The 27,919-nt window shown below is 45.1% G+C and overlaps 1 protein-coding gene across 4 annotated transcripts in view; it reads right to left on the bottom strand.

Annotated features, from left to right (window-relative positions):
- Positions 1-3,220: 3,220 nt before the first annotated feature.
- Positions 3,221-27,919, bottom strand: part of TFAP2A (transcription factor AP-2 alpha) — a 29,518-nt gene continuing 4,819 nt past the window's right edge. The window contains exons 1-8 of one of the 4 annotated variants that reach the window (XM_083449812.1): positions 26,875-27,204; positions 22,575-22,601; positions 20,883-21,317; positions 17,087-17,138; positions 13,897-14,128; positions 11,608-11,726; positions 7,040-7,181; positions 3,221-5,059 (exon numbers count right to left, since the gene is read on the bottom strand). In XM_083449812.1, the coding sequence (XP_083305938.1) occupies positions 4,771-5,059; positions 7,040-7,181; positions 11,608-11,726; positions 13,897-14,128; positions 17,087-17,138; positions 20,883-21,317; positions 22,575-22,601; positions 26,875-26,925 (1,347 nt within the window). In that variant the 5' untranslated portion in view covers positions 26,926-27,204 and the 3' untranslated portion in view covers positions 3,221-4,770. Of the gene's footprint in view, positions 5,060-7,039; positions 7,182-11,607; positions 11,727-13,896; positions 14,129-17,086; positions 17,139-20,882; positions 21,318-22,574; positions 22,602-23,957; positions 26,533-26,874; positions 27,205-27,919 lie in introns of those variants that run through there. The other 3 variants (XM_083449810.1, XM_083449809.1, XM_083449811.1) reach the window with 3 other exon arrangements.

Genomic DNA, 27,919 nt, shown 5'->3' with positions numbered 1-27,919 from the left:
GGATAGATGATGATTTATTACAGAGGAGGGTGGTAACCATTCAACTCGAAGAAGCATTGTGCTACATTTTTAAAAATGCATAAATTAGCATAGCATGAAGGAACTGAGCTATAACTCATTAACATTTAACCATTCATCCTAATTTCAGTTAATCTAAAGAGCAAAGAAAAAAAAACATTTTAGGGTTAGCAGCTAAAAGCATGGCCTAGAATTTGAAAGGCTGAAACAATGATTGATTACAATGTGTAAAATACCACCCCCCCCCAAAAAAAAAAAGAATGTGAAAGTAATTAGCACGATTTGGTAACTGCACTTTGGTCACAGCAGATGAGCCCAAAACTTCAATGAGCAGCATTTCCATTAATTTCGCATGCAAAAGTTACCAGTTCCCTTTGTTGTTTTTTTTAAAAAACCGTAAACAAAATGAAATAATAGTAGGATAGAAATTATTCAGTAATTTCATTCAATTTCTCCAAAGTGAAATAGTGAGGGTACCTTACTAATAATCAACACCATAGTTCTAAGTAGGTTACTTCCACTGAAAATGAAAATGAATGAGATTATGTTCAAGTAAGGATCTAAACAGCTACACTGCACTGAAAATACATTTCAGGCTTATTCAGCTTATTTTGAGTGCAATGGAAGTCAGCATATATCAATAGTAAATTTCAAGAAAACTATCAATTAGCAACTCAGTTATAATGTTCATTTACTTCAAAGTAGACCCACTGATTTCAATTGATTTTACTTTGAAGTAAAGGTACTTAACATTGGATTGGGGGGGGCATAGAATGCAATGGCAAATCTCTAATTGATTTCACTAGGCCTAGATTGTAGTCTTAAAAATATAGAAGTCTAAAATCAATTGGTTAATTATATATAATGCACCTTTTAATATTATATCTGGGCTATGTATAAATGTTAGTCATTCCTTACACTGACTCTGTATAATAATGTTACAAGGCCACAATCATGAAAACATCTTAAAACAGTTGTTTGCAGTGTATCAAATATGCAATATTATTCGTTGCATTTAATTTCTTAAATTGTATTTTATAGCCACATCCTTAAAATTATTAGGACCTCCTTGTGTTTCAAGATTAAGTCTGTTTTTATACATTGCCCAGCTACAGCCTAAAACGATTAGGCAGACTTTAAAAAAAAAGAAAAGTAACAAGCATCTGTAAAACCAGATATGAATGAATGGTATTTAATAAGATTGTTTTTACTCATTTAAAAATGAGTATTTATGCATAGCTGGAGAAAGAGCAGCAGTGTGTGCATTGCTGTTTATGAATGCCATTGTGCCTGAGGTTAGGATCCCCCACACAATCTGTGATGCAGCCAACAAAAACAGCCCAGATAGACAATGCTTCACTTCACCTGCTACAACGCTGTGCATTTCATTTATGTCAAGGCTGCGCGTACAGTTAGGGTTCATTCACCTCATTATTTTGTTACATCCACTTTACAGTTAACCAATGTATCTTGGGGAGGAAAAATGAATAAGCATTTTCAAAATGATGCCATCTTTACAAGCAGAAGATCTCTCTCTCTCTCTCTCTCTCTCTCTCACACACACACACACACACACACACACACACACACACCATTTCACCAACAGTCTGTCGCTGTAAAAATAGCATTTCAATTTCACCAGCTCTCCTTCCTCTGCTTGACCACACTGGTTTTCTACTGCCTTCCCTAATGAGATTACCAAACTGGGAGAAGGGAACATCTTGTGCTTTATCTTATGCATTTGGCCTCACCCACCTACCAACAGGAAAATCACACAAGCAGCAGGCCCAATTCTCTTTGAAGGTACACCGAGACATGTATCAAGCTTGCTAACCTCTCTCAGTTCTGCCTGAGAAATATAAAGCCTCCAAAAACACACAGTGCAAAGTTGCCTCATAAATACCATCACACATTCACCTATTTTGCAACGCTTAACGAAATACAAGATGGAGCCAACCAGATTGCACTGGGAGTTAAGTTTCACAATGTTTTGCTCACTCAGACGCTTCAGGTTTAGCATTCCAAATAAGCGCTGTAAGCAAATTGTTTTGCTGTTGTTGCTTTTTTTTCAAAGTTACCACAGGGAGAACATCTTAAGGACAGCCCTGGAGGGGCCCTCCACCACCACTTCTATCAAAGCCACCTTTGCATAGACAACCCTGCACCACAAAACACCACAATGAAGCTGAAACAATGAGGCTAACTGCGTTTTTTCCACAAGTCTACATTCTGAGACCATTTAAGTTGGTTAAAAACAAGCAAGTATCTGTTTCCACTGAATACCTATTCTGACTGGAGCCGGGATCTGCACAATATGAGAATATTCTATATCCAATATTTAATTTGCACTGATAATAATTTGGAACATTTATTGCTGGGATGCCACACTTTTCACATCCTCCCTCATCCAAAACAATTTAAAAAAATGCCAAAATCTATGAATAAATATGTACATCAGATATATATATATATATATATATATATATATATATATATATTAACAGCTATAACCAAATATAACAGCTATAACCAACCAGCTATAACCAAATATATATATAAACTGAAACACAATTATTATCAAATATGAACAATAAGTATTGCTTCAGTATACCTTTATACCATTATATACTATAGTCACACATTAAATCAATTATTTAAAAGTTGTGTGCAAGCATTTGCATGTGTACACTTGCAATTATCCTTGACCAGGTATATGCTTTCCCCTTCCTCCCCAACTTGCTAATAGAGATTAAAAGGCAATGCAAATTAAGATTATGTCGGACATTTATGATAAGTAATACTGATCCTTAATTATGAAGCAGGAATAAAAACCTAAAGATCAAATAAATAAAATAAAACTTTATTTTTTAAAAAATAAAAGTACCTTTCAGTTAAAGAAAAGTATGCCATTTCTTTAACAGTACATTTTTTTTTTATCCAAAAGAGTACATTGTGTTTTATTGTGTAATTTGTCTGAATACAGACTCGGTGGAATATCTAAATGATACCCTGCTCTGAACTCCAACTTGAAAGTAAGTTTTTATTATACTTGAGGGAAACAATGGGTTCAGCTGCTTATTGCAAGGAGCAATTGTCAAGGGAGAGTTAAACTCAATTACTGTAACCATACTGAATAAAAAATACTGCCAAGAACAAAAATACGCCTGGGTAAAGACAGCCACTGAATAAAAAAAAATCGACATAAAGCGTATCAAATATTTATTTATCTGGGCAACAAAGGACTATGATACATTGACAGGCATGGAAACTACTGCCAGCACAACTCAATACAATACAACTATAACTGCTTCCAATATGGCTGGTGGAAATAGAGGATACCAGGTGGTCCCAAACGGATGGAAGTTCTTTGAATCAAAAAAACAACTCAAAATGAAGGGGGGGGGAGAGAAGATCCCTAAATCCTTTATCTGAATAGACAATATCAATTTATTGCTCTGATGATGCTTTCAGTAGAAGAACGCGGGATATAAACTTTTTGTTTATTTGTTTTCCTTCTTTTTAAGCCACAACACATAAGGGGTTGTTAGAAACTACTAATACTTGAAAAAATCTGTCCTGAAGGAGACTGAACATCATTTCAGGTGGTGGTTAAGGGTCCTTTTCCGCTTTTATCCATTAGAAACTAAAGGTCATACTAATAATATATATTTTTAAAATCCAGATTATTTTATTTGTTTAGCTGCTTTATTGTTTCCTTTTAAAAAACATGCTACAACAGGGCTGAAGTGATGAATCCCAGAAAAATTCCACCCCCTCCCTCCAAAAAAGCTTCCCCCTCCCTTTTTTTTTTGATTTCTAAATAAGTAACCATGAACCACAGTGATGGAACTAAGGAGGGGGAAAGATTTAAAAACCCACTAAACAAGAGGCAAACGAGATCACCAGATAAATAAAAAAAAAAGTTTCAAACAGACTCACCATATTTACAATTCCCATTAAATTACACATAAATAAATATATACATACATGAACACTGATCCCCTTATAGAACAACTGTGGGTTGGTGTTACCATAAGAAAGTTCAAATTGGTCGCTTTACCTTGGGCAGGAGAAAAGTTCTACAACTGAAGACATGACATGGAACTGCATGTGGTTTGTGTTCAAGTTTATTCACAATACTGATAAAATGTCATCATCATCCTTTTTGTCTCTCTCTCGCTCTCTCTCTTTTAAATATGGCTACAATCTTAAACGGAAGTTTATGTAAGGGAAGATGGTGATTCAGTCCGATGAAACTCATTTGTTTTCTCCACATTTACTTAATTGTTTATTAATTGTTTGTTTTAGTTCTCTCTCTCTCACTCACACTTTGTCTTTTCTTTTTTTTTTAGAAAAAAGTTCTATTTGTGTTTTTTTTAATTTTTCATCGTTTTTGTTTGTTTTTGCTTTTTTTTTAAAAAAAATGGAAAGTCCACACAAACTGAGTCGACCAGAAATAAAAAATAAAAAAAATCCTAGGCTGGCTCCATCGCCTTGTTCATCTTCCTAGGCTCCAGACTGGGCAGCAACTGAGAATGAACTGGGAAGTGCAGGAGGGAGAAAGGGAGGGAGGAGATTGGGGGCGGGGAGGGCCGTGGGTTTCCAGTCCTACTACGTGGGGTAGAAGATCTCTGGGCTTCTGCTGCTGTAGCCTTGGGGCTGATGAGGGAAGGAGGGAGAGACTGAAAGGAAAATGCAGAGAGAGCCAGGCTGGCTGGTTGGGCAGCGGGGTCTGGAGAAGCAAAAAAATCCTCATTTTCTGTGCTTCTCCTCTTTGTCGCCGCTTTTGGTGCTGTTGTCTGTGTGGCTGTTCGGGTTGTTGCTGAGGTACATTTTGTCCATGGCCTTGAGCGCCTCGGTGAGATAGTTCTGCAGGGCAGTGACTGCAGCGCACACAGCAGGGCTGCCGAAGCCGTGCGAGATGAGGTTGAAATGGGTCAGGCAGCTCTGGATTCCCGGCTCCAGGATGGGGGTGGGCCGAGAGTTCCCCAGAGGAGATCGGTCCTGAGCCAGCAGGTCGGTGAACTCCTTGCAGATCTGTCTGCAGCACAAATGGAGCAGAGAGGAGGAGAAGAGGAGGAAAATGAGCCAGCCTTGTCAGCAAGCAGCCAAGCCAAGGAGTCAATGCCTTCAGAGATCAGCGGACACAAACACACACACACACACACACACACACACACACCCTCCATGTGCACATTTCTTTTCCAGGAGCAATATTTTCCTTTCTGCTTTCTAACACATTATGCATTTTTAAACTGAAGAAACCTCTTTTTTTTGTCTGCAACACACACATTCTCTGCCAGTTTTGCCGCCCTTCCTTTGTGTTTCTGCTAGTCTCCTAGGCAGTTTGCCTGAAGGAGGGGGCTGTGCTTTTATTTCCTTCTAAGAACAATATTTGGTTCCTGTTTACTTTAACTAACAACAACAACATTGTCAAGAACACACTGTCTCAATAATCTTACTGAGCCACCCACAAAACCTTACAAAAGCACCATACAAATGCTATTAATAAATAAAGTAATCTCAACCCTACTCCCCTACAACTATCTGGTGTAACCTATCTAGCATTTATTCTTCCACTTACAGGCACTCAGGTTGACTTAAGACACACAAGACCTCTCTCTCACACACACAATACAGGTCTCTCTCTCTTTAACACAACTCCTCACTTTCATAAACAGATGTGCATCTTCATACACACACTAAATACAGCAGGAACCACACAGGCACACCCCTTCACTACACAATTTCTCTTTCACTTCCTCTCCACATGTTCCTCCCCCCCCAAAAAAATACATCCCTTTCAACCATTTTTAAAAACGCCATACCCAAATTCAAGTCAGCAGTTAGCTTATAGCGTGATTTTAAAAGCCATTATTTGTTGGAAGTAAGTTGAAGAGATTGCAATAACACTTACACCCTAGTAATATTTTAAAGAGATGGGGTCCTGCTAGGCTTATCAACCCAAGGACTTCCCCTTTGACAGAAGTAAGAGCTACTTTCCCTGGAGGTGAAACGTGGAGGGTCTTGAGCAGAACTCACATTCAGAACAGTATCTGAGCCAATTGTTTAAGGGGTGGGGGAGAATACAGCAGAAAAATAAGTGGCATATTGAAACACTTGGCTCTCTAAAGGCCAGCGTTAAATATCTCCCAGGCATAAACTACCTCCAACTTCAGCTGGTGGGTGCCCTCTGGCGCAGTGCCCTTTGGTGACATCGCCACCGGTAATTAAGGAGTGCTAAACAAGGCTTTTAATTTCCAGCAAACACATCATGCACAACAGCCGGGGCTCTTCTCTCTTCCTCCCCCACCCAACCTGGAAGTCTAGTTGGTTTTCTTATCCACTAGACTTACAAACACATATCCTTCTGCTAAAATAACCCCACTGGCATTTTTGCAGTTTGCAGGTTCAATTATGTCTTCAAGTTAATGGACAAACTTGTGGGGAAAGGGTAGGAAAATGTTGCCAGTTCTTAAGATCTAGTATGCAGTCTGTCTGATCTTACACATGTTTTGGGTATCTCGAGTTCCACTGAGATCAATCCTATTTACTCCCAAGTAAGTGAACACAGAATTCTGATATCCTATGTATGTTTACTTGGGAATAAATCCCACTGTGTTCAGCGGGACTTTTTCAAGGTAAGTGTGCACAGGCTTACAGACTTAATGAGCCATTTTTACTTCACTGCTAAAAAAATGAAATATCCTTCCTCTTTGAATTTATAAGCTCAGATCTAACCATCACTTTGCAGACATCACAATCTCGGGGGGGGGGGATGTGGAAGGGTCCTTCTCAGTTATCTACACAAACTTGGTTTGGACAGTAATAATATACTCTTGAATGAATGCATGTTTTATAAAGTTAATTATACAATGCGAATCTTGTATGCATGGTGAAAGCTATCACCCACAATTAATAAATGTGAAAGCTAATAATCACACAATATCAGAACAAGCAAGCAAGCAATGGAAAGCCTTCCTTACAGCTCAGTGATACTCCACAAAGGTAAATGTCTTACTTTGTAGCTAGAAGCATGTTTTTTCTTGTGACTTGCTCATTTGGATCGGAATGTTGTCGGTTGAGAAATTCAGCTACTGCTTTGGCAGGAAATTCTGTTTCACAGACATAACCAAAATCTCTTGCTAGATGAACGGCTTCTCCTGAAATGAGGGGTAGGTGGAGTGGGAAGACAAAGCTAATCAATACACAAAGCTCAAGCAGGACTGAGAAGGAGAACTTGCTAACATGGTTGAGCAGCTAGCCCACTCCATTACAATCAATGGGAGCTTTCTAGTTGACTTCCCTAGGTGTATAACTGCACCTTTGGACTTTTACCATACACTCCAGACAATGAAGACCCCAAACTACAAAAAAATCTGCAAATGTATAATTTGTAAGTTAAAAAAAAAAAAAAAAGCTGGTTTAAAGAAAGTACTATGAAAACCCTGGTGTAAGATTAATCAAAACACCTGATTGTTATAAATGTAAGATTTCAGTGCAAGGAATATTTTGTAAGCATTTCCTGCAGGAAATGATCAGTTCCTCATTAGCTGCACTAGGAGAACACAGCTTTTTAAAACCTTGTTTTAAAATCAAGCAATGGGCATTGTTTACATAATGAACATTAACACTGAACACTGTCTCTTCACAGGCAACAGATCATATTAAAGTTTGTTAATATTTGCTGTGGGAGGGGACTGTGATTAATAAACACCTTGGTTAAACTGCTTATTAATGCACTAAACTCTTTCAGTGTTAAATCATACCGCAATATATTTTATTATAAAATACACAAATTTTATCTGAAATACTTATTTTCTGCAAAGTGAATAGTGAGCTTGTGTTTGTACACTTAAGGAGAGCCATTCACGCCTTATATACAGGAAGAAAATATATATATGCATGCCTGGGCAAAAGCATATGTTTAAACTATGCTAATTCTTCTTATTTCTTATCACATACTAGAGATTAATATTGATTATTGATCACCATTAATTCTAGAGCTCCCCTAAATGGATTGCATTAAACAGTTAAGTGTTTAAAATTTAACTTGATCGCATATAATTATCCACCCTTCCCTTCCCCCCTCCCTTCAAACGATTAACCATAAGAATTTTAGGGTCATTCTGCTGAGTCTGTCTGTTTTGTTGATTTTCAAATCTTTGGTTTTAATTTCCTGAACCAGTTGGTTTTTACTGCAGGGCTTCCTGCCATTAGCTTTAGGTCCGGAAGAACGCATGCGCCAATTAGAGCTTCAAAGCCTCAGTCCAGTGAGCTTGTTTCCATAAAATGGAGCGGATCATAAACAATAACAGTACTTTAGAAACTGCCTCATCGCACAGGGACTCACAGCCAAAACAACTGTATATTATCTCTCAAAGGGGAAAAAATTGCCCACTATTATCAGTTTATCTGAGCATTAGCCTTTACTCCTTTGTTTTTTCTCTAATATAAGTGGATCAAACCCTAGCCAATTGTTATTTTTTATAAAACCTTTATAAAGAAAAGTATGAGGTCAGCAAATAGATCCTATTAAACCTTTTACATATTACTTAACATCGCAATAGTATTAGCAGTGGCCAGTTGCCCCTGCCAATTCTTTTTGCATGTTTCCCATTTTATTATTTTCTTCAGTATACATTGAATTCTTTTTTTCCCTTCAGCTGCTTGTAAACTTTGTTTTGCTTTGCTTGGTTACGCATCAGTTACTTATGCCATGTAAATATACTTTAGTTACAAACGACAAATGAAAATCTCCTTGATACTCTTTCAGTTGTGGCTGGCATTCTTAAAATACTCCAGCTTTACATCTTTGAACCGTTCAATATTTTTTAAAGCAGGCCACAAAGCAAAGAAAACTATTAGGCTATTTCTAAGCAAAACCAAAGCTAACCAGGGGTCCAGAAAGGCTTAAAAAACACTCTACAGTTATTGAAATCGGGGTTAAAGACCTCGAGAATTAAACACTGGAGAAGAAAGGTTGCATGAGTATCAACCCCATATCAACTTCCTTGTGTCAACAGCTGTGGCAAACTAACCCCACTTAAAGCTGGACCAATATGTTCCTTTCCACATTATAAGGCATTTGGCTAAATGAAGCTTCCTAGCCCTTGCACTCTCATTAGTGTTAGAAAAGTATGTCCTTCCTCCCCCTTTTTTACAATTGGAAAAGATATCAAAGAAGGTTCCCCCCATGATATGCAGCAATTGGGAACAAAGGAGGAGTTCAGTGGCTGGCTGCGAAGCTTTCAGGACACCATTAAATCATGACTTAGGTCAAGGATTCCAAAACTAATTCAGGAAGTAATGGTCACGCATTTCTCAAATGCAGATGTCAGAACAACTTAAATTATTTACTGGTATGCAGTTTGAAGCAGCAGAGGCTTACTTATTTTCGGGTGGCTGCAGCACCTAGCATTTAAAGCTGCCTAGTGATGAACTGAGAATGAAAGGGGGAAGGGTGGAAAGATGGTCTGCTCAGATAGACCTGTTAGACTGCATCAAAGCAGCACATTAATAAACTGCCGAATGAAAACGAAGAAGGGTCTGGCCTAATTTCTAAACAAGTTTCTTTTTTCTACCCAACTTCACAGAAATTGGAAAATTTGTTTGAGGCAGGAATTTGTTGGTGTGGTGGTAGTCTTGGTGCAGCAACTGGCAAAGTCGGGGTCTTCCTAGCAAAGCGTAACGCTGCCATGCACTCTTTCAACGTAGGCCGTTCATATAGAATGTGAGAGGCTAGAACACTTTTAATGCACTATTTAATCCTGAACAGCAATCACATCCCACAGATTAAAAGGCCAAGATGTTACTGGTAGTCTAATACTACCCCTGATATATGTATTGGAGTGTTGTGGTACAGGGGTTTGATTGCTGGACTAGGTCCAATGGGACCCTAGATCAATTTCCCTCTCACTCATAAAGCTCACGGGGTGACCTTACCCAGCCTTTCTCAACCTTGGGCCCCCAGATGTTGTCAGACTACAACTCCCATCATTCCTAGCCAGCATGATGGGAGTTGTAGTTCAAGAATATCTGGGGACCTAAGTTTGAGAGAGGTTGGCTCGATCTCACAGGGTTTTTCTGAAGATAAAATGAGGCTGGGGAAAACAGATAAGCCACCTTGACCTCTTTGGAAGAAAGGTTGAATATAAACTCTAATAAATAAGTATTCTGTCCAGCTTTATATTTGTTACATTTATAAGGCCTTCACTGGTGATGGGACTTTTTGAGATTGGAAGTGGTCAACAATTATTGCAACGTATTAACATTTTGAATTCATTATAATGTCCTTTCTGCAAGCATCTACTCATATAAGCAGCAAAGCAGCATGGGTCTCATTTAGCACACAAAGCTCTTGCACAATTAAGAGTCATTTTGAAGTTATTTAGGCCCATTCATTTCTGCAGAACTAACAGAACAGAACCACAGGTTTCAACAGTAATACACTTTTCTCTCAGCATTCCAATGAGTATTATTTGTGCCTGATTGTCATCTGGATTCACAAACTAGCAAAACAGGAATGTTTAAATTCAACCTGATTTGAAGACAGAATGAATTTAACAGGACTTACATACAGACCTACAATGCACTTAAGTTTGGCTTTTAACAAATTTACACCCAGATCCTTAACACATTTAGGCTGCAATCAAACCAGGAGTATGTCTCATTGAACTCAGTGTGTTTTACTTCTGAGTAAACATTCATAGGATGGTACTGTCATTACGATCTGTTAATTTATTTATAACATATTTAGGGAAAAGTCTTTTGGAGAGCAGCCTTCATTCAATTGATGTGAATGACCTAAACAGGTTTAAATGCAACTGGATTGCAGTTTTGCATATCAATTTAAAACAAAAAGCTCTACCCATACTGACTGGTGAATTGGAATCCAGTTACCTATAGCACAATTAATCAGTTCATTAATAAACACTAAGTTTCACTTCTCCCGAAAATAAACTTATTTTGACTAAGAAGTCCAGCTAAGTCATATCTTGTTTATAAAACCATCACAACCCCCAGTCCCTGTTGTCTGAATTAAGATGTGTGCAATGATTGTACACATCACTACCATGCCCCTTTCACTGGGGACTGCACTGATGAAAATCCAATTAAAATCCACCATGTCAATCAGTGATTAATAAATTAATTCATTAATTATGCTTAATTAATATTTTCAGCCCTACTTTTTTTTAATGCAAGTGAACAACCCAGTTAAACTGAACTTTCAGAATTTATAACCAACTTAGTTTCATTCACTTCACTGAGGCCTGGCAACCCAGATCCTAACCACATTACAGGGATTTAAGCCCAGATTGCAACAGAGCTGGCTTCCAAATATTTTGACATAAATGGTTTCTGGACTGGGCTGACAGCTTCAATTCACCTTTTGAAAAAGTACAAAGCAAAAAGGTCAAAATGAGCATTTTCCTCAGACATAATGATTTAAATTAAACAATGCCCATAAACATTTCAGCACAGGCCTCCAAAAGGTTCTGGTTTTGTTCAGTGGTAAAAACAAACGATAAAAATACACATTTCCCAAAGAATGCCCTTCTCCTCGCCAAATCCAAAGCCATCACTTACCTTCCACTAGTGATGTCAGCAGGGTAACATTAGCAGCCTTACGTCTCCCGGCTGGCAAATTTAATCCTATTTTGTCCAGTTTTTCTCTCAAAGATCTCCCTCCATTTTTTGATTTCGCCCTGTTCCACATATTAAAAAAAAAACAAAACACTTAACACATGACTAATATCCAGCAGTTCATATTGCAACGCTTTCAAATATTTTCCTCCAAAGCTATTTTACAAATCCTTATTATAAATGATACAGTGGCGTTCCATTTCAGGAAATGCTAGGTGTGGAAGACATGCTATGAAAGGGACAATTAAATGCAAAACAGGGAAATGCCCAGAAATATTTCCTTGTGTCTGAAATAACCATGGAGATAGAACAGCTAAAATTAAGCCCTTTACGCTCTCACAGTGTCTACTGCAAACCATAAACAGGCACCAGGTGGCCCTTACCTTATCATGGTCTGGACCAAAGTCATTACCACTATTAGTGCTTCCACACATTTGCAATCCAGTGGAGACTTGCTTAAGCCAACCCTTCTTGCATTGTTAACTAGCCTAATTCACAATTGTCAAGTGTGTTCATTTGTCTTCCATTATGGAAACTGCACTCAGTTTGCTCAAAATATGAAGTTGGAATGATACCTGCTATTTTGTCCCTGTTCAGGTGTGCTTTTCTTTTTAAAAGGAAATACTTCATCGTATCCCTGTAGCCGGAGACTTGGATCAAATCTTTTTAATATCCCTTATTGTATTGTAGCTTAGCATTACTCGCTTGTTGCAGCATTACTCAGCAAAGCAATGCTGGCAGTGCCCTCAGCTGGTGTGTGTAAGCTTTCAAGAAGCTTTGCTGAGATGCATGCCCTGCTATGATGAGGGGACAGTGTTCCTTGCTGAGGCTGCTGACTGGATGCGTTGGCGTTGTGCGGCAGTGTTGTGTGATTGTAGCACATGCTATATACAACAACAACCGCAACGATAACAGCAGATATAATGGATGCTTTTTCATATTTAAGGTCATCCCTGCACTTTCAGTAAGCACATTTGTATCTGCAGTTTACAAGATGCTGTGTAACGTGATCTCATTATTAACAACCCTGTGTGATGGGTGGTTCATATTGCAGAGGGGTGTTGTTGTTTTTCAAGGCCCCAAACTAAGGCTGAAGAACAGTTACTTGCTCAACACATTTTTCAGATTCAACGGCTTGAAAGCAAGTGAAGTCTTCTCATTAAAGACACTCAGGTCACTACTGAGCTTAGACTCTGATCTCAAAATATTCTGCAGATCTGGTGTGTTCTGAGGTTAACTACCGCCTTCTCGTGCCCCATGTAACAACATATCCACACAAAAGGGATAACTTTTTACAATTGTGAACCCAGAACAAATATTAACACAAGAGGCACTGGGCTTTGCGGTTGCACTGAGGCAAGAACAAAACCACTTAACACGTGAGTAATATCAGGTCTGCAATTGTCGGAAGTCAGGTGAGGCCACCACCTTGATGAAACTACGCAAGTCTGGGTCTGGTTAGTGGCTGGATGGAGAGACTGCCTGGGAACCACATATATGCCCGCTTGGGTTCCATGTTGGAAGAAAGGAGGGAAATAAACAGGCGAAAGATAAATATATACATTTCCCTCCAAAAATCTGTTACAAAGTATCCTTATTATGAAGGATACTTAGCTTATCCTGAAATGAAGCCATAGGCCATGAAGGCAGACAAGGATGACATGATTTTACTGTTTCAGGTAGGTAGCAGTCAAAATAAAAATTAAAAATTGTCCAGTAGCACCTTAGAGACCAAGTTTGGTTGAAAGCTTATACCCAGAACAAACTTAGTTGGTCTCTAAAGTGCTACTGGACAATTTAAAAAAATAAATAAATATTTATTTCCATTATTTTATTGTGTTTGAAAGAATTGTGGAGCTTGGCTTAAAACGACCAGGTTGGCAGCACCTGCTCTGGGCTCTTCTTGAATGTGACCCTGAAGAGTGTGGAGCATCTTTGACAACACAAGCAAGAGCCGTTTCCCCTTCCCTTCTGACTAACCCAAGGCACCATGGAGGATCTGCCTAGGTTTCTAGCCTAGGGGGATGCACATTGAGCAATGGTGCTTCCGAGCTTGGGAATTAAGCACTGGCAGAACTGTGGAGGAGTGGCGCCCTTGGGCGAGCAAGTGATTGCACGGGGCGCTACCACCTCAAGTCGCGCGCACGGTCCCTTCCAATGGGCTCCCTTCCCTCCAAAAAGAGATCCCGCCCCGCCACCCGGCCTCGTTTCCCGCGGCTCGGGCTGCCTCACCTCCGAAGCACTCCGCCCAGCAGAGACGCGTTGAGGCACTCCGGCGGGGACAGGCGCCTCTGCACTTCCGCCACCGTGACCTTGTACTTGGAGGTGGAGCTGAGGAGGGACAGGCGCCCGGGCACCGAGCAGAAGACTTCGTTGGGGTTCACCACGCCGCCGAAGAGCGTGTCCTTGTTGATGGGGATGGAGGAGACGGCGTTGGCGTTAGACTTGGACAGGGACACGGGGCCTGCAGAGTCCGGGAAGGGGGGGGGGCGGGTTGGGTAGGAGAGGAAGAGGGGAGGGCGAGGGGAGGGAGAGCCGCGTTAGTGCACAAATGCTGAGGGGATTAGCAGCTGCCAGCAGCCTGAGGGGGGAGGGGCGCCTGGGAGGGGGAGGGGCTGCCTCGGGATAAACTTCGTGGTGGGGGGCGGAGAAGAAGACGACAACAACAAGCCAGGAAAGGTGGCGGCAGATGGAAGACGACAGGGATGAAGAGGAGGGGGGCGCTTAGTCGACCACTATGGCGGGCAAGAAGAGGAGCCCCCTCAGGCACTGTCCTCCGCGCCAAGGGACGCTGGAAACCCCCGGGGGCGGCTGGCTGGCTGACTGGCGGCTGCTTCTTTCTTCCCCCCCCCCCCCCAGCTCCAAGCACCACTTCCTCCTACCCCTCGCTTTTTTTACTTTGAAGGCCGAAGGCACAGGAGGAGGCAGGGGTGCCAACTCGAATAAAATACTCGGGGGAGCGGGGGCAGGTTAGCCCCCCCACACACACACACATAATCGATCACAGGACACGGCACATGCACACCATTTGAATGGCCAGGCCCATCTCAGATATTTTATTGGCTCCTATGCGAGGAGAGAGAGAGGGAATGGGGGACGACGACACGAAGGCCTGAAAGCCCAGACTCCGCCGCCTGTTCTGAAATGCCACCGAATAAACAGGCAAACAAGCAGCTGCACCACCTGACTCAACCCAAGATGTTATTTACAGAGCACGCCACGTTTTGTTTTGTTTTGTTTCTGGGGGCGGGGAGACATTATGGGGAGGTGAAAGCTCAAGGGGCTTGCAATCTCTGCCTTAAAAGCCTGATGCATCCCGATGTATATTGACTATGCCTTGAACTGAATTAAGCTTCTTTAAAGGAGCTGGCATGAGGCAGGGACACCGACAAGGCGAGCGTCTGGGCTGGTTTGTTCTCCGCCCGCCCCCTTCGGGGGAAAGGCCAATCAGAAGCGGGGGTTGTGTCAAGCGGAGAGGAGGGGGCGGAGCTTACGGGGAATTGCCTCTCATCTGCTAAACGGTTCCAGGGGCATCTAAGTCCTATGGATCTCGCTGGAACTTGGAGCCAAATTAATGTTCTCAAGCTGGTAGCCTGATGAACACTTACCATACTCGCTATATCACAGAGAGAGAGAGATGTTACATTCATCCTTTTAGAGATAAAAGGGAGACGTTCAAACAATGCACCTTAGCCGGTTCTGGAACATCTAAGCGTGCCATTGTTCTAGAGTAGCCTCCCCGCTTCCCCAACACACACTGTCTCCAAGTGTTTCAAATAAACTGGGCCGAGTGTCGCAGCCTCTCTGCGTGCAACTTTTCACACTGGGAAGCGTGAAACAAGGGAGGCGGTTTCTATCGTCAAAAGAACATGACAGTGGAGCGCTTTGTTTAAAAGAAGAAGAAGCACGCAGCCAAAACAAAATAGGAAAACAGAAACTTCCTAGATCCTTAAAGAGCTGCTTCTCAAAATGGGAAGAAAACAAAAACCAACCACCTCCCTGCTGCCGCCTTCATATCTTTCCCCTTAAGAGACAGAAAGATCTAGGGCTTTGTTAGAAGATATCCAGGACCAGCACAAAATTCAGCAAGCCTTATTTTTCGTTTCCCAACTTGGCTAAGCATAAGTGAAAAAATAAGGGCAGCCGCCTTTGCATGCGATGGGCGCTGTGCTCACGTTCCAGGCCGGTTACACTATAAATATTTACTCTTTTGTCATCATCTGCTTCTTCCCCTCGTTCCCAATCCCACCCCCGTTTCACATCCTCACTTTAGTGGGCCTAATCCAAATGTTAAAGGGTGGAGCGAGGAGGGGGGGATATCTAGGTTTTGGATAGATCACTTGTGACATTAATAGCTCTGGGGAGGCTAATAGAGACAATAGGAGTTAAACGAACTCTTGAGATTACTAATAAAAGAGCCAATTATCATGTCGACTCGGAAAGAGCATCTCTTTAAGATTTATTCCTTGCACATCTAATTTGACGTGACAAAAGCTCCCCAGATTGAGGGGGGTGGGGGTGGGTGAAACTTTAGCTTTCACTGTGGCAGTGCTGAGGTTTCCAAAGCTTTGTAGCGCATCAGACCCTGCCGGTGCCTAAAATACCCAGACACTCCGCTAGAGCGAAGGCAAACACGCGCCCCTTTCCCAGCGAATAACAGCCAAGCGCTCGACCCGGAGAGAGCTTCACTCTCTCCAGCAGCCGTCTTCCGAGCAGTACCCAAAAGGGGAGCCCATCGTTTCGCTCCCTTGCCAACACTGAGAAACCAAGAAAGGGAAGCCCAAGCCCATGAAACCCCTTGCAAAGTCATTTGAGAGAGGCTGGGAATGAGAGCACTCTGTCTTCTAGACACCCAACGACAGCACACCATTAAGAACCAGTAGCAGCAACAACAACCCGGGAGGGACTATTCCAGAAACAAGCGGAAGCCACCGCCGCGGAGACAACACCAAAGCCCCCTTCCCATACCCTTAGCTCGCTTGCTACAACAAAGCCTACTGATATAAACAATTCAGAACAATCTCATAAACCTGAAGTCCGCCGTGGGGGTTGGGGGGCGGGGAGAGACAGAGAGACGCGGGTCTGGAAAGGGTTGGTGCGGGGTTCTGGTCGCGAGAGATAATTTCACTGTAGAAATTCGAAGTCAGTTCCTAACCGGGATTATTAGGAAGAATTAAAACCTGGATCCGTTCGAGAGAGATAATATAATCGCACACATACAAAAAATCACGGCGCGTTTGGGCTCGCGTGAAAGGTGGTTTGCAACCAGGACTGTCCATGTCGTTGTCCACTTTCAAAAGCCTGTTGTGAATTACATGGAAGGGGGTGAGGAGGGGAGGGGAACAATGGCTTTATCAAGTTCTCTCCGCAACAGCACCGAGCTTGTGAGGACATGCCTGGAATGTTAAAGGAAATGGCTTACCTTTCTTAATTACAGTTTGATCTGGGATGTTAATACCCGGGTCCTCTACGTGCTGCAACAAAAGGGATACGCAAGGATGTGAATATTTAAACATACCAAAAGAAACATGTTACGAAGCTGCTTCTCTTTCTTTCTTTCTTTCTTCTTTCTCTTTCCTTCTTTCTTTTTCTAATGTTTCTGCCTTACGGTACTTGGATCCAAAACACACAAACAGATATGGATATATATGCAATGCGAAAATGTTTCATTTCGATGCATTATCGTGCAAGGATTTAACAAAAGGGGGGAAACAATATTTTAACCTCAGCCCCCAGGTCTAATAGGGATGGGGCATTTGGCTGGGCTGTTGGAATCTTACAATTAATAGCTCAATCTTTTCACTACGTTTACTCGACAGTAAAGCCGCATCGGTTTCAGTACAACTTACTTCCAAAAACGCATGCACTCGATTGCAGCCTGTGCAGGGGGACGCTGAACATATTTACTCGCAAGTAACACCCGCTGGCTACAAATATGGGCGTCTATTTGCAGCCACGCAATGGAATCTTATGCATGTTTACTCGGAAGTAAGTTGCAATTGTGTTCCCAGGAAATGTGCACAGGACTAGTGTCTTAGTCTTGCAGTATTTAAAAAAGAAAAAAGTGATTAAAAGTGATTTGGAGATTTCAGAATGGTAATTTTGTGCCACCACTGGGCACAGAGAACAGAGGGGGGAAATACAATGGAAACCAGGGGGAAGAAGCAGAACAATCCGTTTGGGAAGGAGGCACAGAGGTGAGGAGATTTTTTAGGGGGAAACGAACTGGAGGGGAAAGGAAGCCAGCTTTATATTAGCTGAATAACCCAAGAACATGAAGCCTCGCTCGCGGCTCTATTGTCCACTAGCAGATTCGGCTGATGCCTTTTTAATTCGCCTACAGATGGATTTGCGCGCGCGTGTGTGCCCGCGTGCCCGCGAGGCGCGCCCTCGACTTCGAAACGTGATTAGAAAGTAAAATGAAAATCATGTTTTCTAATTCCCAACCTGACAGTCTATCTAATGTGTCTGTCTGTGTTTACAAATTAGCACTAGCGCTGCTGAGATATAGAACATTTCGCGGCCGCGTTGCAAAAATTGCAGGCGACCGGCCGCCGTTCAAAAGACAGGCGCGCAGAGATACCCCCAAACCCCCTTTCCCCCCTTCCTTCTCTGTCTCTGTCCAGCAATAATACCGAGCCTAACATTTTCCATTCTGCCTTGGATTTATGCTCCTGTTAATTGTGCCTGATCTCAATGATTCCGGGTGGATGGTACGAAGTTGCTTTATTACGGGTTTTATTGTACTCAATGCTCTCATTTGTAACTTGCCTAAAGTGCTTCTGGATTTGAGCATAATTAAATTGAGAAATGTTCAGAAATGACTAACGCTGCAGTTTTCTTTGGGGGTCTTTTTTTTTTTTTAACTATATAGGGAAATATGATCCCTTCAAGCAGGAGGCCCCAAACCCATAAAGTAAATGTAGTGGGGCGTAACGTTTTTATTTGTCTGATTCCTCTACCTATATGGAGTCCACGCAAGCCACCGACTGTTAGGTTTTAAAATCCCGCCGAGATATTTATGCTTAAATAATTCTCGCCCTCGACTTAGCATGTCTTCAGAACCAAGGAGCCGCTCCTAGGAAAGGTTAACTGCGGCAGCAACGGGGACACTGAAAACAACCCTTTTTCTGTGACCCACATTTCTTGATAAAGGAATTCACAACCAACCCCACAAGCGATCTGTGTGTGTGTGTGTGTGTGTGTGTGTGTGTGTGTGTGTGTTTGTGTGTGTGTGTGTGTGTGTGTGTGTGTGTGTGTTCAATTGCCAAAGCAGTTTCATGCCACTTTTGTCTGCTTAATGGAACCACAACTCAAAGCAAGGTGCTCCTGCTTAACTGTGTTGTGGATCCGGCTCAGTTTAAGGGCGGGCGCGAGGAGTGGGAATTTAATCTAGCTGGCAACTGATTTTTCTGAAAACGTGCCAGCCATAAGTCATCTCTTGCCAGAGCAGGGAATAAAATGGGATGTATTTATCATTCAAATGCAATTTGCGCTTTGCAATAGACTTTGAACAAAACGAAATTCCGAAAGAGGAATATATTTTAGCTCATGTTCCTCGCAACAACCGAAACCCCAGCTGCTAGCTTCAAAATCGTTTACATCTTGACATGAGTTGGGAAGTCCCATTGGTTTCAACTGTACTCCTTTCGCTTGAAAGTAGATCCCGGCCATTTAAAAGGCGTTTCCATACAGAGAAGTATTTTTAAAAACCGCAGCCTGTCCCAAACGTGCTTTGCGTATTGTTCTGATCTTTTCATCCCCAACCGTTCCCTAAATTCCCACACACGGGAATGCATGCGTTTGTTGCAAAACAACTGAAGAAGCGGTTTCGTAGGGAGGGCGGGATGTCACGAAATCCCCTATTCAACACCACCTCCAAGTATGATTTACAAAACCGGGAAGGAATAAAAAGGCTTCCAAAATGACCCCCAAATAGGTGAACCCATCGGAACATTATCCTTGCAACATGAAACTGTAAATCATTAAACTGTCAGTGGACATATTGCTATAATATTTGATCCTGTAATTTGGGGTGGCGTTTTAGCAACAACAGCAAAAATCACATCCAGATACCAGGAGCTGCTTCTACCAGCCACCAGCCCCAGCCCCCCCCCCCCCCGCCCCGCAAATGTTTTTAGCCTGGTATAATGAGCCTTGCATAATATTACTGGCCTACTCAAATACTCTTTTCAGCCGGGGAGCCAGAAGGCAAGGGCACCTCTGACGGTGAGTTCCCCTTATGGAGCCAAGCGCGTAAGGTGCTTCCCCGCGGACAATGGCCCTCTTCGCTTGCAAAAGGGCCGAGACCCGAACGCCGGGCTTCGTGAGAAATCTTCCCCAACGAGTAAGAGAGCCCAACTCCAGAGAGTGGGCAGCAAATATTCAGGGCACTAAAATATATTGGTCAGAATATGACTACTTATCTGTTGTTAGCTACTAGTTCCTCCTCACCCCCCCCCCCCCAACGAATAAACGACATTCATTTTCAAAAACACACCCAAAAATAATGCATTCTCTTTCTTCCATCCGCCTGGCTAACCACTTCAGACTATGCCAATTCTTCAGTCCGGAATAACGTGGTTTTTTGTTTTGTTTTTAATGGTTTGGTGTTGATTTGCAATTCATTTTGCAGGCTCCCTTTCTTCTCCCGACCGAGAAATGCATGAAGCCTTAGGCATGTTTAGGTCGACTGATTGCTTTCCCAAGACATCTAGGATCCTACCGAAGGCAAGGCCCGAGGATCACATTAATTCTAATACCATTATTATTACTGCTACTACTATTACTACTACTACTATTATTATTACTGCAGGGCCTTCCCTACAGTTCCCACTCTTTGTCATTGGGCATGGGGGGAAAACCGTCAAGGATTATTTTGGTTGGATTATTTCTCTCCTGGTGCGTCTCCCTCTCAACTCCCCGTTAATGCAGTGGTAGGGACAGATGCAAACAACTATTACTGTGTGCTGGGTATTACTGCTATTATTCTATTTTTTGCAGGGGGGACGCTGGCGAGATTAAAGCGGCCCGGTTGCCAACGGATGGAGAGACACCATCGCCTCGCTGCCTTTCTCTGCGGTCATTTGGCTGGGTGCGCCCAGCGCAAGTCCCATCCACCAGCCCGAGGGCGCGCGGGATGTGCGCATCGCAGGCCGGAGAACGAGGCATTGCTGGTGTCAGCCGCCGCGAGGATACAGGCGCGGAGTTCTCCTTACCGGTACGTCTTCTAAAGAGTGAGGTATCGAATGAATGGGGATGTCTCCTAGTCCTGAGCTCAAGCCATGAGGTCCGTGCAATAGATCTTCATGCCGCCGGTAATCCCTTCGCGGATCCAAGCCGGAGAGCTGGTGCGGAAGTCCTCGGTGGGTGTGCAAAAGCCCCGTTTCCTGGTTCTGTCTCTGTCCCGGCCAGCCTGGGTGTTGGGGTTGGGGCTGGGCGTGAAGAGGGTTCAAGCTATAAGGGTCGTTAACGTGGGAATAGGGGTCTTGGGACTGAGGGTAGATGGGCTGGTATGGCGGCGGGAAGTAGGGGGGCTGGAAGTCAGCGTTGGGGGTGTGAGAGAGCGGTGGGGCGCTGGTGTAGGGCGACTGGCCCACGCTCCCCAACTGGGGTAGGCGGCCTGTCCCGTTGCTGGTGCCATCGTGACGGTCCTGGGGAACGAGGAAAAGAGGGGGAGAGAAAGAGAGAGGAGATCAAAATCAAGACGGTTTGAAGGCCTCGCGCACCCCCCATTATACACCCAACGCACACACACAAAGGATGCGATTGGCAAACATTTGGTTCCAAGCATCTTCCAAACGGAAAGGCGTTGAAATTCCTTACAACAAAAGGAAAATCATAAATAGAAAAACCAACCAAATCCGTACGCTGACGGCAGATCCGAGGGCGGGGAGAATATTAGAGGGGATTTGGTTTTTTTGTCATTCGAAAATTCAGCCTATCTCTCTCCCCACCCCCACCCACCCAAAGCGTTCCCACACCATTTAGGAAAAGGACTCTCATCTGCCTGGAACTTTTAAATGGGAACGACTGTAAATGGTGCAGAAGCGGACCTGTATCGCCGTCGCATTCCCAGGGCAACGTCGCCCAAAAGAGCTGCTATTCCTTCAAAGCGCGTCCATAAATATGATGAAAATGTGGGTTCGAATAAGTCATTTGCAGAAAGAAAAAAGATTGACGACTCATAAAAAATGTGCTGCTTTGTAAGTTGGAACTGTGGTATAATATAAATATCACACACACACTATACATACATATATTGCATATGCACACACATTCTTCATAAAAGAATGAAATGTCCAAAAATCAAGGCGAATAACTAGAAAACAAAAATAAAAATAAAGCGCGTGGGGAAAGAGGAACGAAAATGTAAATGGTTTTGCCGGCGTGCAATTGGGACTTGGAAGGTTATGAAATTATAGCCCACAGGTACGACTAAAGGAAATTAACAGCCACAGAAATGGGAAGGGGGGGGGGACGGGCGAGGGCGGCAGTTGGGAATTATAAGAAAGATGTCGTTAAATGCCTTCGACTTCAATCTCTCAAGGAGCGTGATGATCCCCGGGAAAAAGAGAGGAGCGGAAAAGATGTGAAATCCAGCGGGGAAAGCGGGCAGGGACAGAACAGGACAAAAACACCAACACAATAGACGGGCATGGAAGCGGAAACGAGGATTTCTGTAGTTAACTTGCAGCAGCCAACGCAATAATAAAGAAGTTGGGGAGTTTTTTTGTATTCTCGAAATAAAAAAATAAAAAAGGAGGAAAGACACAGAGGACAGGCAGACCCTGGCAGGATGTGAAACACGCACACATATAATAAGCAAGGCTGAGAAAAGGCACAAGCAAGACCAGCCCATCCCGCCACCCCGCCAGCCCCCGATAGAGAATGCTAAGAAAGCCACTCACCATCGCTGAGAAACTGTGAACTAACATCTGCGCGGATTCGGGGGGACCAAGTCAGGGCACAGGAGAAAAACAAAAAGGCAGAGAAAAGTCGGCTCTTTTTAGCTCTGGCTCTCGGGCTCTCTCGCGCTGCCTGCGTCTCTTGCTCTCTGCCTCTCCCGCACGCGAGCAGCGCGCTCTCCCTATCCCTCTCCTCTCTCACACACTCACACACACGCACAAAAGGAGGAGAAGAAGCCCAGGTCTAGACTGTGACTACACCAAGTGCCCAACGCCCAGGCTGGTCCGCGAGCAGCACTGGGGACGCGGCGCGACTCAAATCCATCAGAACTTGACCCAAACGCCCGGCGATCTGCAGCGGCGAAAAAAAGGCGAGGGAGAGCCGGATCCGGCGGTGCTATTGCGGTGCAAAGTTGTGTGTGTGTGTATGTGTGTGTGTGTTCCTTAATCCGTGTGTGCGTGTGTGGTGCGTTGCCCCCACACACCTCTCTCTCTCTCTCTCCCCCCTCCCTCTCCGACTGCTTCACGTGAGCTCCTAATAAGAGAGAGAGAGAAAGAGAGAAGGAGGGAGGGGGAGATCTGCGGCTCGCTTTCCTCGAGAGTCCTAATAGCAGATATTCATGACTGTTAATATTACACGAATACTTAATAAGGGAAGAATGGCTGGAAATCGAGCGTGAAGCGAGGAAGCAACTCAAGGCAGAGGCTGTTCTAAATGACGTCCATTGAATGAAGAATCAGTGTATCTAATCAGAGGGGGGAGGGGGAGCGAGAGAAGGGGGGGAGGACGGAGAGAGAGGGAGAGACAAAAAGAGAGCGAGGGGAGGGGGGGAGGGAGAGAGAGAGAGAGCCATGCCGCCGCCGCCGCCGCTGCGTCTGACGAATCACAGGAAAGGGGCAACATTTTAAAAGGTTGTAGGGCATGAAGAAGTGAGTGAGAGAGAGAGAGCCAGGCAGAAGCAAGAGGGTGGGAGCAGGCAGGCAGGCGGGGGGGGGGGGAGAGAGAGAGAAGAAAGGCGAGTGGATAGGAGAAGGAAGGGCAGAGGGGTAAGTAGAGAGGGAGGGGAACGGGCAGCGCGCGTGGGAAAGGGAAAGAAAGAAGCGGCAGGCCGGGGAAAAGGTCCCGGGTGGGTTCCGGGGCTTGGGGTGAACTTGGGGAGGGGGCAGCAGGGGAATCGGGGGGGGGGGGAGAGAGAGAAAGAGACTGAGAGGGTAAGGCAGGAAGGCAGTGAACGAAGAAGAAGCGAGAGTGAAGAGACGGCCCGACGAGGAGCGCAGCGAGGAGGCAGGGAAAGAGGAGACCTGGGCCCGGTGGGGCCATCGTGGAAAGAGCAAGGGAGGCCCAGGCAAGGTCCTGGGGCAGCAGGGAAGCGAAGAAGGGCGCACCTCGGGCGGCGGAGGCTGGGCGAAGGCCGCGCCGTCGAAGGGCAGCGCCAAGAGCTGCGCGTCTCCAGCTGCCCTCTTGCTCCTCGAGGAGCAGCTCTCGGAGGAGCCCGCCTCGGCGCCGCCGCCTCCTTTCAGCTGCCCCGGCTCTCCTGGGCCTGGCGGCTCGGCTCCGGCGGCGTCCTGCTGCGTCACGTCCATGGCTCTAGGGCCCGAGGCGGCGTCGGCGGCGGCAGCAACAGGGCCTCGCCGGAGCCCCGGGCTGGAGGGGAAGGGCCCTCCCTGCTCCGCGCGTGGTATCTCCGCCGCCCTTTCGGAGCTCCGTTCTCCCAGAGGTTGTGGCGGCGGAGGGGACGGGAATCGGGGCGGCGGAGCTACTCTCGGGAACCCCGCGGAGCCCTTTTTTCCCCCTTTGGGGCTGAGGATCGTGGAAAAGGGGTGGTGAAGACTGTCGGGGGGGAGGGGAGGGAAAGAAAAAGGGAGGCGACTGGCGCTTGGCTGGCCCGGACAAGCTGGGGCTCCCAGGCTCGGCCCAACCCGCTCAACTGGCTGGGCAACTCGCAGCTAGTGAATCCTGGGAGGTGACAGGCATGCTTCACTTTTCCTGCTGCTGCTGCCGACTTATCATAACAACAGGCGCTTTGCCGCCGACCGAGCATGTCCCTGCAAAACTCCCGGAGAGCGCACCTCGCCGAGTGGAGAAGGATAAGGGGGGGGGGGCGGGGTGAGAAGCATGCACCTTCAGCTTTTGTAAGCCTGTTACCTCCCGACTTTATTTCCATATACAGAAAAGCAGGAGAACTGTAGCTTCACCGCCGAAACACCCTCTTACGATTGCTTATGTCTCCAAATTGCTGCATGGGCGATTTGGGGCGCCATCCGAAGCCAAGCGCATTAAGCAAACGCCGAAGCAAGTTCAGTCCAGCTCAAGAGCACTACCGCGTTCCAGAAGCTGTCGCCGCACACAGACAGACTTTAGAAATAAAATTGAAATCAAGCACGTCTCCTCTGAACTCTGGAGCACTCAGTACCTTATGTATGTTTACCTGAAGTTAATCCCACTAGGATCAATGGGACTTACTTCTGCGTAAGTGGGCGGGTGTCACTGCAGCCATGAGCTGCAATTCTGCACCGAGTGACCTGGGAGCAAACCCCATTTAACTCCCATGCACGTCTAGGATTGCGCGCACGTCTAGGATTGCGTTGCTAGTCCATTTCAAGAGCTGCTAGTCAGCTTCAAGCGTTGTGCCACCGCCCTAACAGTAGCGATAGCTTCTCTTAACAGAAGAAAATCGCGCCTAAGCACTCACAGCTCTCCAAACACACCACCCTCGCCTGCTCTGGAAGCCTCACCGCTGTATTGGTTTGTTTATCAGCTCCATGTGAAGCAACACAAGCCATTTCCAAGCAAATCCACAACCGCGCGTGCACTTCTCTTCGACACTGAGAAGCGAACGGCTTTCGCCCTAAAACGGCTTTTTTCGGAGGGGTGGGTGAAAAAGAGGGAGAGAACCCCACATCCTTTCCCATTCTGTAGAGAAAGTGAGAATGAGATCTGCATGCCGCCTACTCTCAGTTTCTGACATTTGTAGACAGGCTCGCCTCTCCAAAGGAGTCATAAATCTCAGCACCAACCCACATTTGTTTTCTTAATTAATCTTCCAGGCTGGCGCTTGTCAGATTCTATTCTGTGCACAGAATTAAGGAAGTGTGCGTGCATTTGTGTGTGTTTGTGTGTGCGCGCAGAGAGAAATACTGTGTTGCTCACCAAACCGTTGGATTGAGATAGAAAAGAAAGACTTGCAAAACAGAGTTTTGAAGCACCAAATCCCACCAGGGAAACAAATATTTTAAAGTATTCAACAGTACAGCTCTTGTACACAACTACTCTGAGATGCGTTTATTTGAAAAGCATCCTTGAGGTCACTCTAGCGGTTCAACCTATCCATCTATGCCTGCCTATGCACCTATCTCTCTGGCTTTTAAAAAATAATAATCAGCATCAGACATCACATATATGCATCTTTCCGTCTCTTCCATCAACCTCCAACATCATCGCTAGTTACATTTTCTATACCTCTAATAAATATCAAGAGTCTTGTAAAGCGAAGGAACGAGTAAGCATCTTCTCTGCCAGCGCGCGCTGAAGGCAGCCCTGATCTGCTTCTGTCTCTCCTCCACACTACCTGTGCGAGGAGCATCTCCCAATAGCCTTCGAGGAGACTTTTGGAGTTTGAAAGGCGTGCTCTTAAAAGCCCAACAAGTCGTTAAAACCCTCACCAACTGGCTGAGGAGAGCGAGGAGAAGAGCAGCCAGCAAGATCTGACGCGGAAGTGACAACGGTCCAAACCAGAGAAAAAAGTCGCTCAGTGCGCCTCAGCAGAACTTGTGGCTCAAAAAGACCTCTGTCGGGGGGCAGACCACTTTAGGACATCTTGGGGCTCCTTCTGCTGACTCAGAAGGGTCGTCTCGCTCGTCCTCATTCATTCGTTTTACTCATCCATTCCATCTTCTCCCCCTCCTCTTCTCAATAACTGTTTCAGCACTGGTGGAAAGATCTGCCTGGGCTTCCTCCTCCCACCCCACCCGCTTCCTATCTCCTTCTGGTCTCCTTGGGCCGAGGAGGTCGATTCCCCCACCCCCACCCTTCCTTCCTCAACGCGTAGCCTCCTCCACCTGGCACCCAGGTATAAACCCACCGCAGACGCCCTCTCTCCAGCTGCCAAGTCTGCTCGGTCGCCTAGCGCAGAAGTTGGTCTTCCAACGGCATCGCTAGCTGTCGCAAGGTGCTTCCCCAAAACAGCTGGGTTTTCTGTTTGTTTGTTAGGTGGAGCGGGGGTGGGGAAGGCTGGACGGATTGGGGGACGGGGGACCGGGAGATCCTCTCTGATGTGTGCCCCAGCCGCGGGAAACCGCTTACCTCACATTCCTCATATTTGATATTATCCGTCAGTTTCCAAAGCATTTTCATGGATTGGCGTGGCGAGAGAACGAGAGAGACAGACAGATACAGATACAGAGTCAGAAAGAGAAAAAGGGAGGGAGAGAGAGAGAGAGAGAAGGAGAAAGAGAGAGAAGAGGCTCTTTTGCCCTGCCTGCCTGCCTTGCGCTCTCCTCTGGCATGCAGAGCGCGCCCGCTGGAGTGCTTGAGCAGGAGGAGGAGGAGGAGGAGGAGGAGGAAGAGCAGCAGGAGGAGGAGATCTCCCGTGCCCGCTCGGAGATCTCCCTCTAATGGTCGAAACTTTTCCCTTTTTTCTTTCCAAGCGAGTCTTTTCACCAACAGCCTAATCGCCTCATTAGCATAGCAACAATAGGCCAATTGCTCCGCTGCGCAACAACCTGCGCGCGAATGGACTCAGGTAGCCAAGAAAACGCCCGCCACCGTCGCGTTTGGGCTGGGTTGGGCTAAGCTACTTTTAAACAGCAGGACTCTTGGCAGGCGAGAGGGAGGGAGGTGAGACAGAGGGGGGAGGGGTTTATTGTGATGGAGGGGCGTATGTGTGTTTTTAAAGTCACTATTTTTGCGATCTTCTACGTTTCGTTCTCACATCCTTCTGTTCTTACTTTTGCTATCTAATTGCTCTCTGCCTCTCCCTTTCGCCCTCCTCTTTAAATAACATTTAAACTTTAAACTAGATGCAGTTTTACTTGCAAATCTGTCAAAAGGAGCATTCCCATGGGCGCGAACGGATCTCAACGTGCAACCCGATCCTATGCACGTTTACAAGTGTGCGGGGAGTGGCGCTAGTTTACTCCCGATTGTGATAAGGTTTTACCCGCGCAGCCCTGTCCTGCTCGTGTTTACCCAGAAGAAGAAGAAGAAGAAGAAGAAGAAGAAGAAGAAGAAGAAGAAGAAGAAGAAGAAGAAGAAGAAGAGAAGTTTGGATTTGATATCCCGCCTTTCACTCCCCTTCAGGAGTCTCAAAGCGGCTAACATTCTCCTTTCCGTTCCTCCCCCACAACAA

Source organism: Podarcis tiliguerta (genome assembly GCF_965153285.1).
Source record: "Podarcis tiliguerta genome assembly, chromosome: 7".
NCBI lineage: Eukaryota > Metazoa > Chordata > Lepidosauria > Squamata > Lacertidae > Podarcis > Podarcis tiliguerta.
This window is presented reverse-complemented; position numbering and strand designations above follow the sequence as displayed.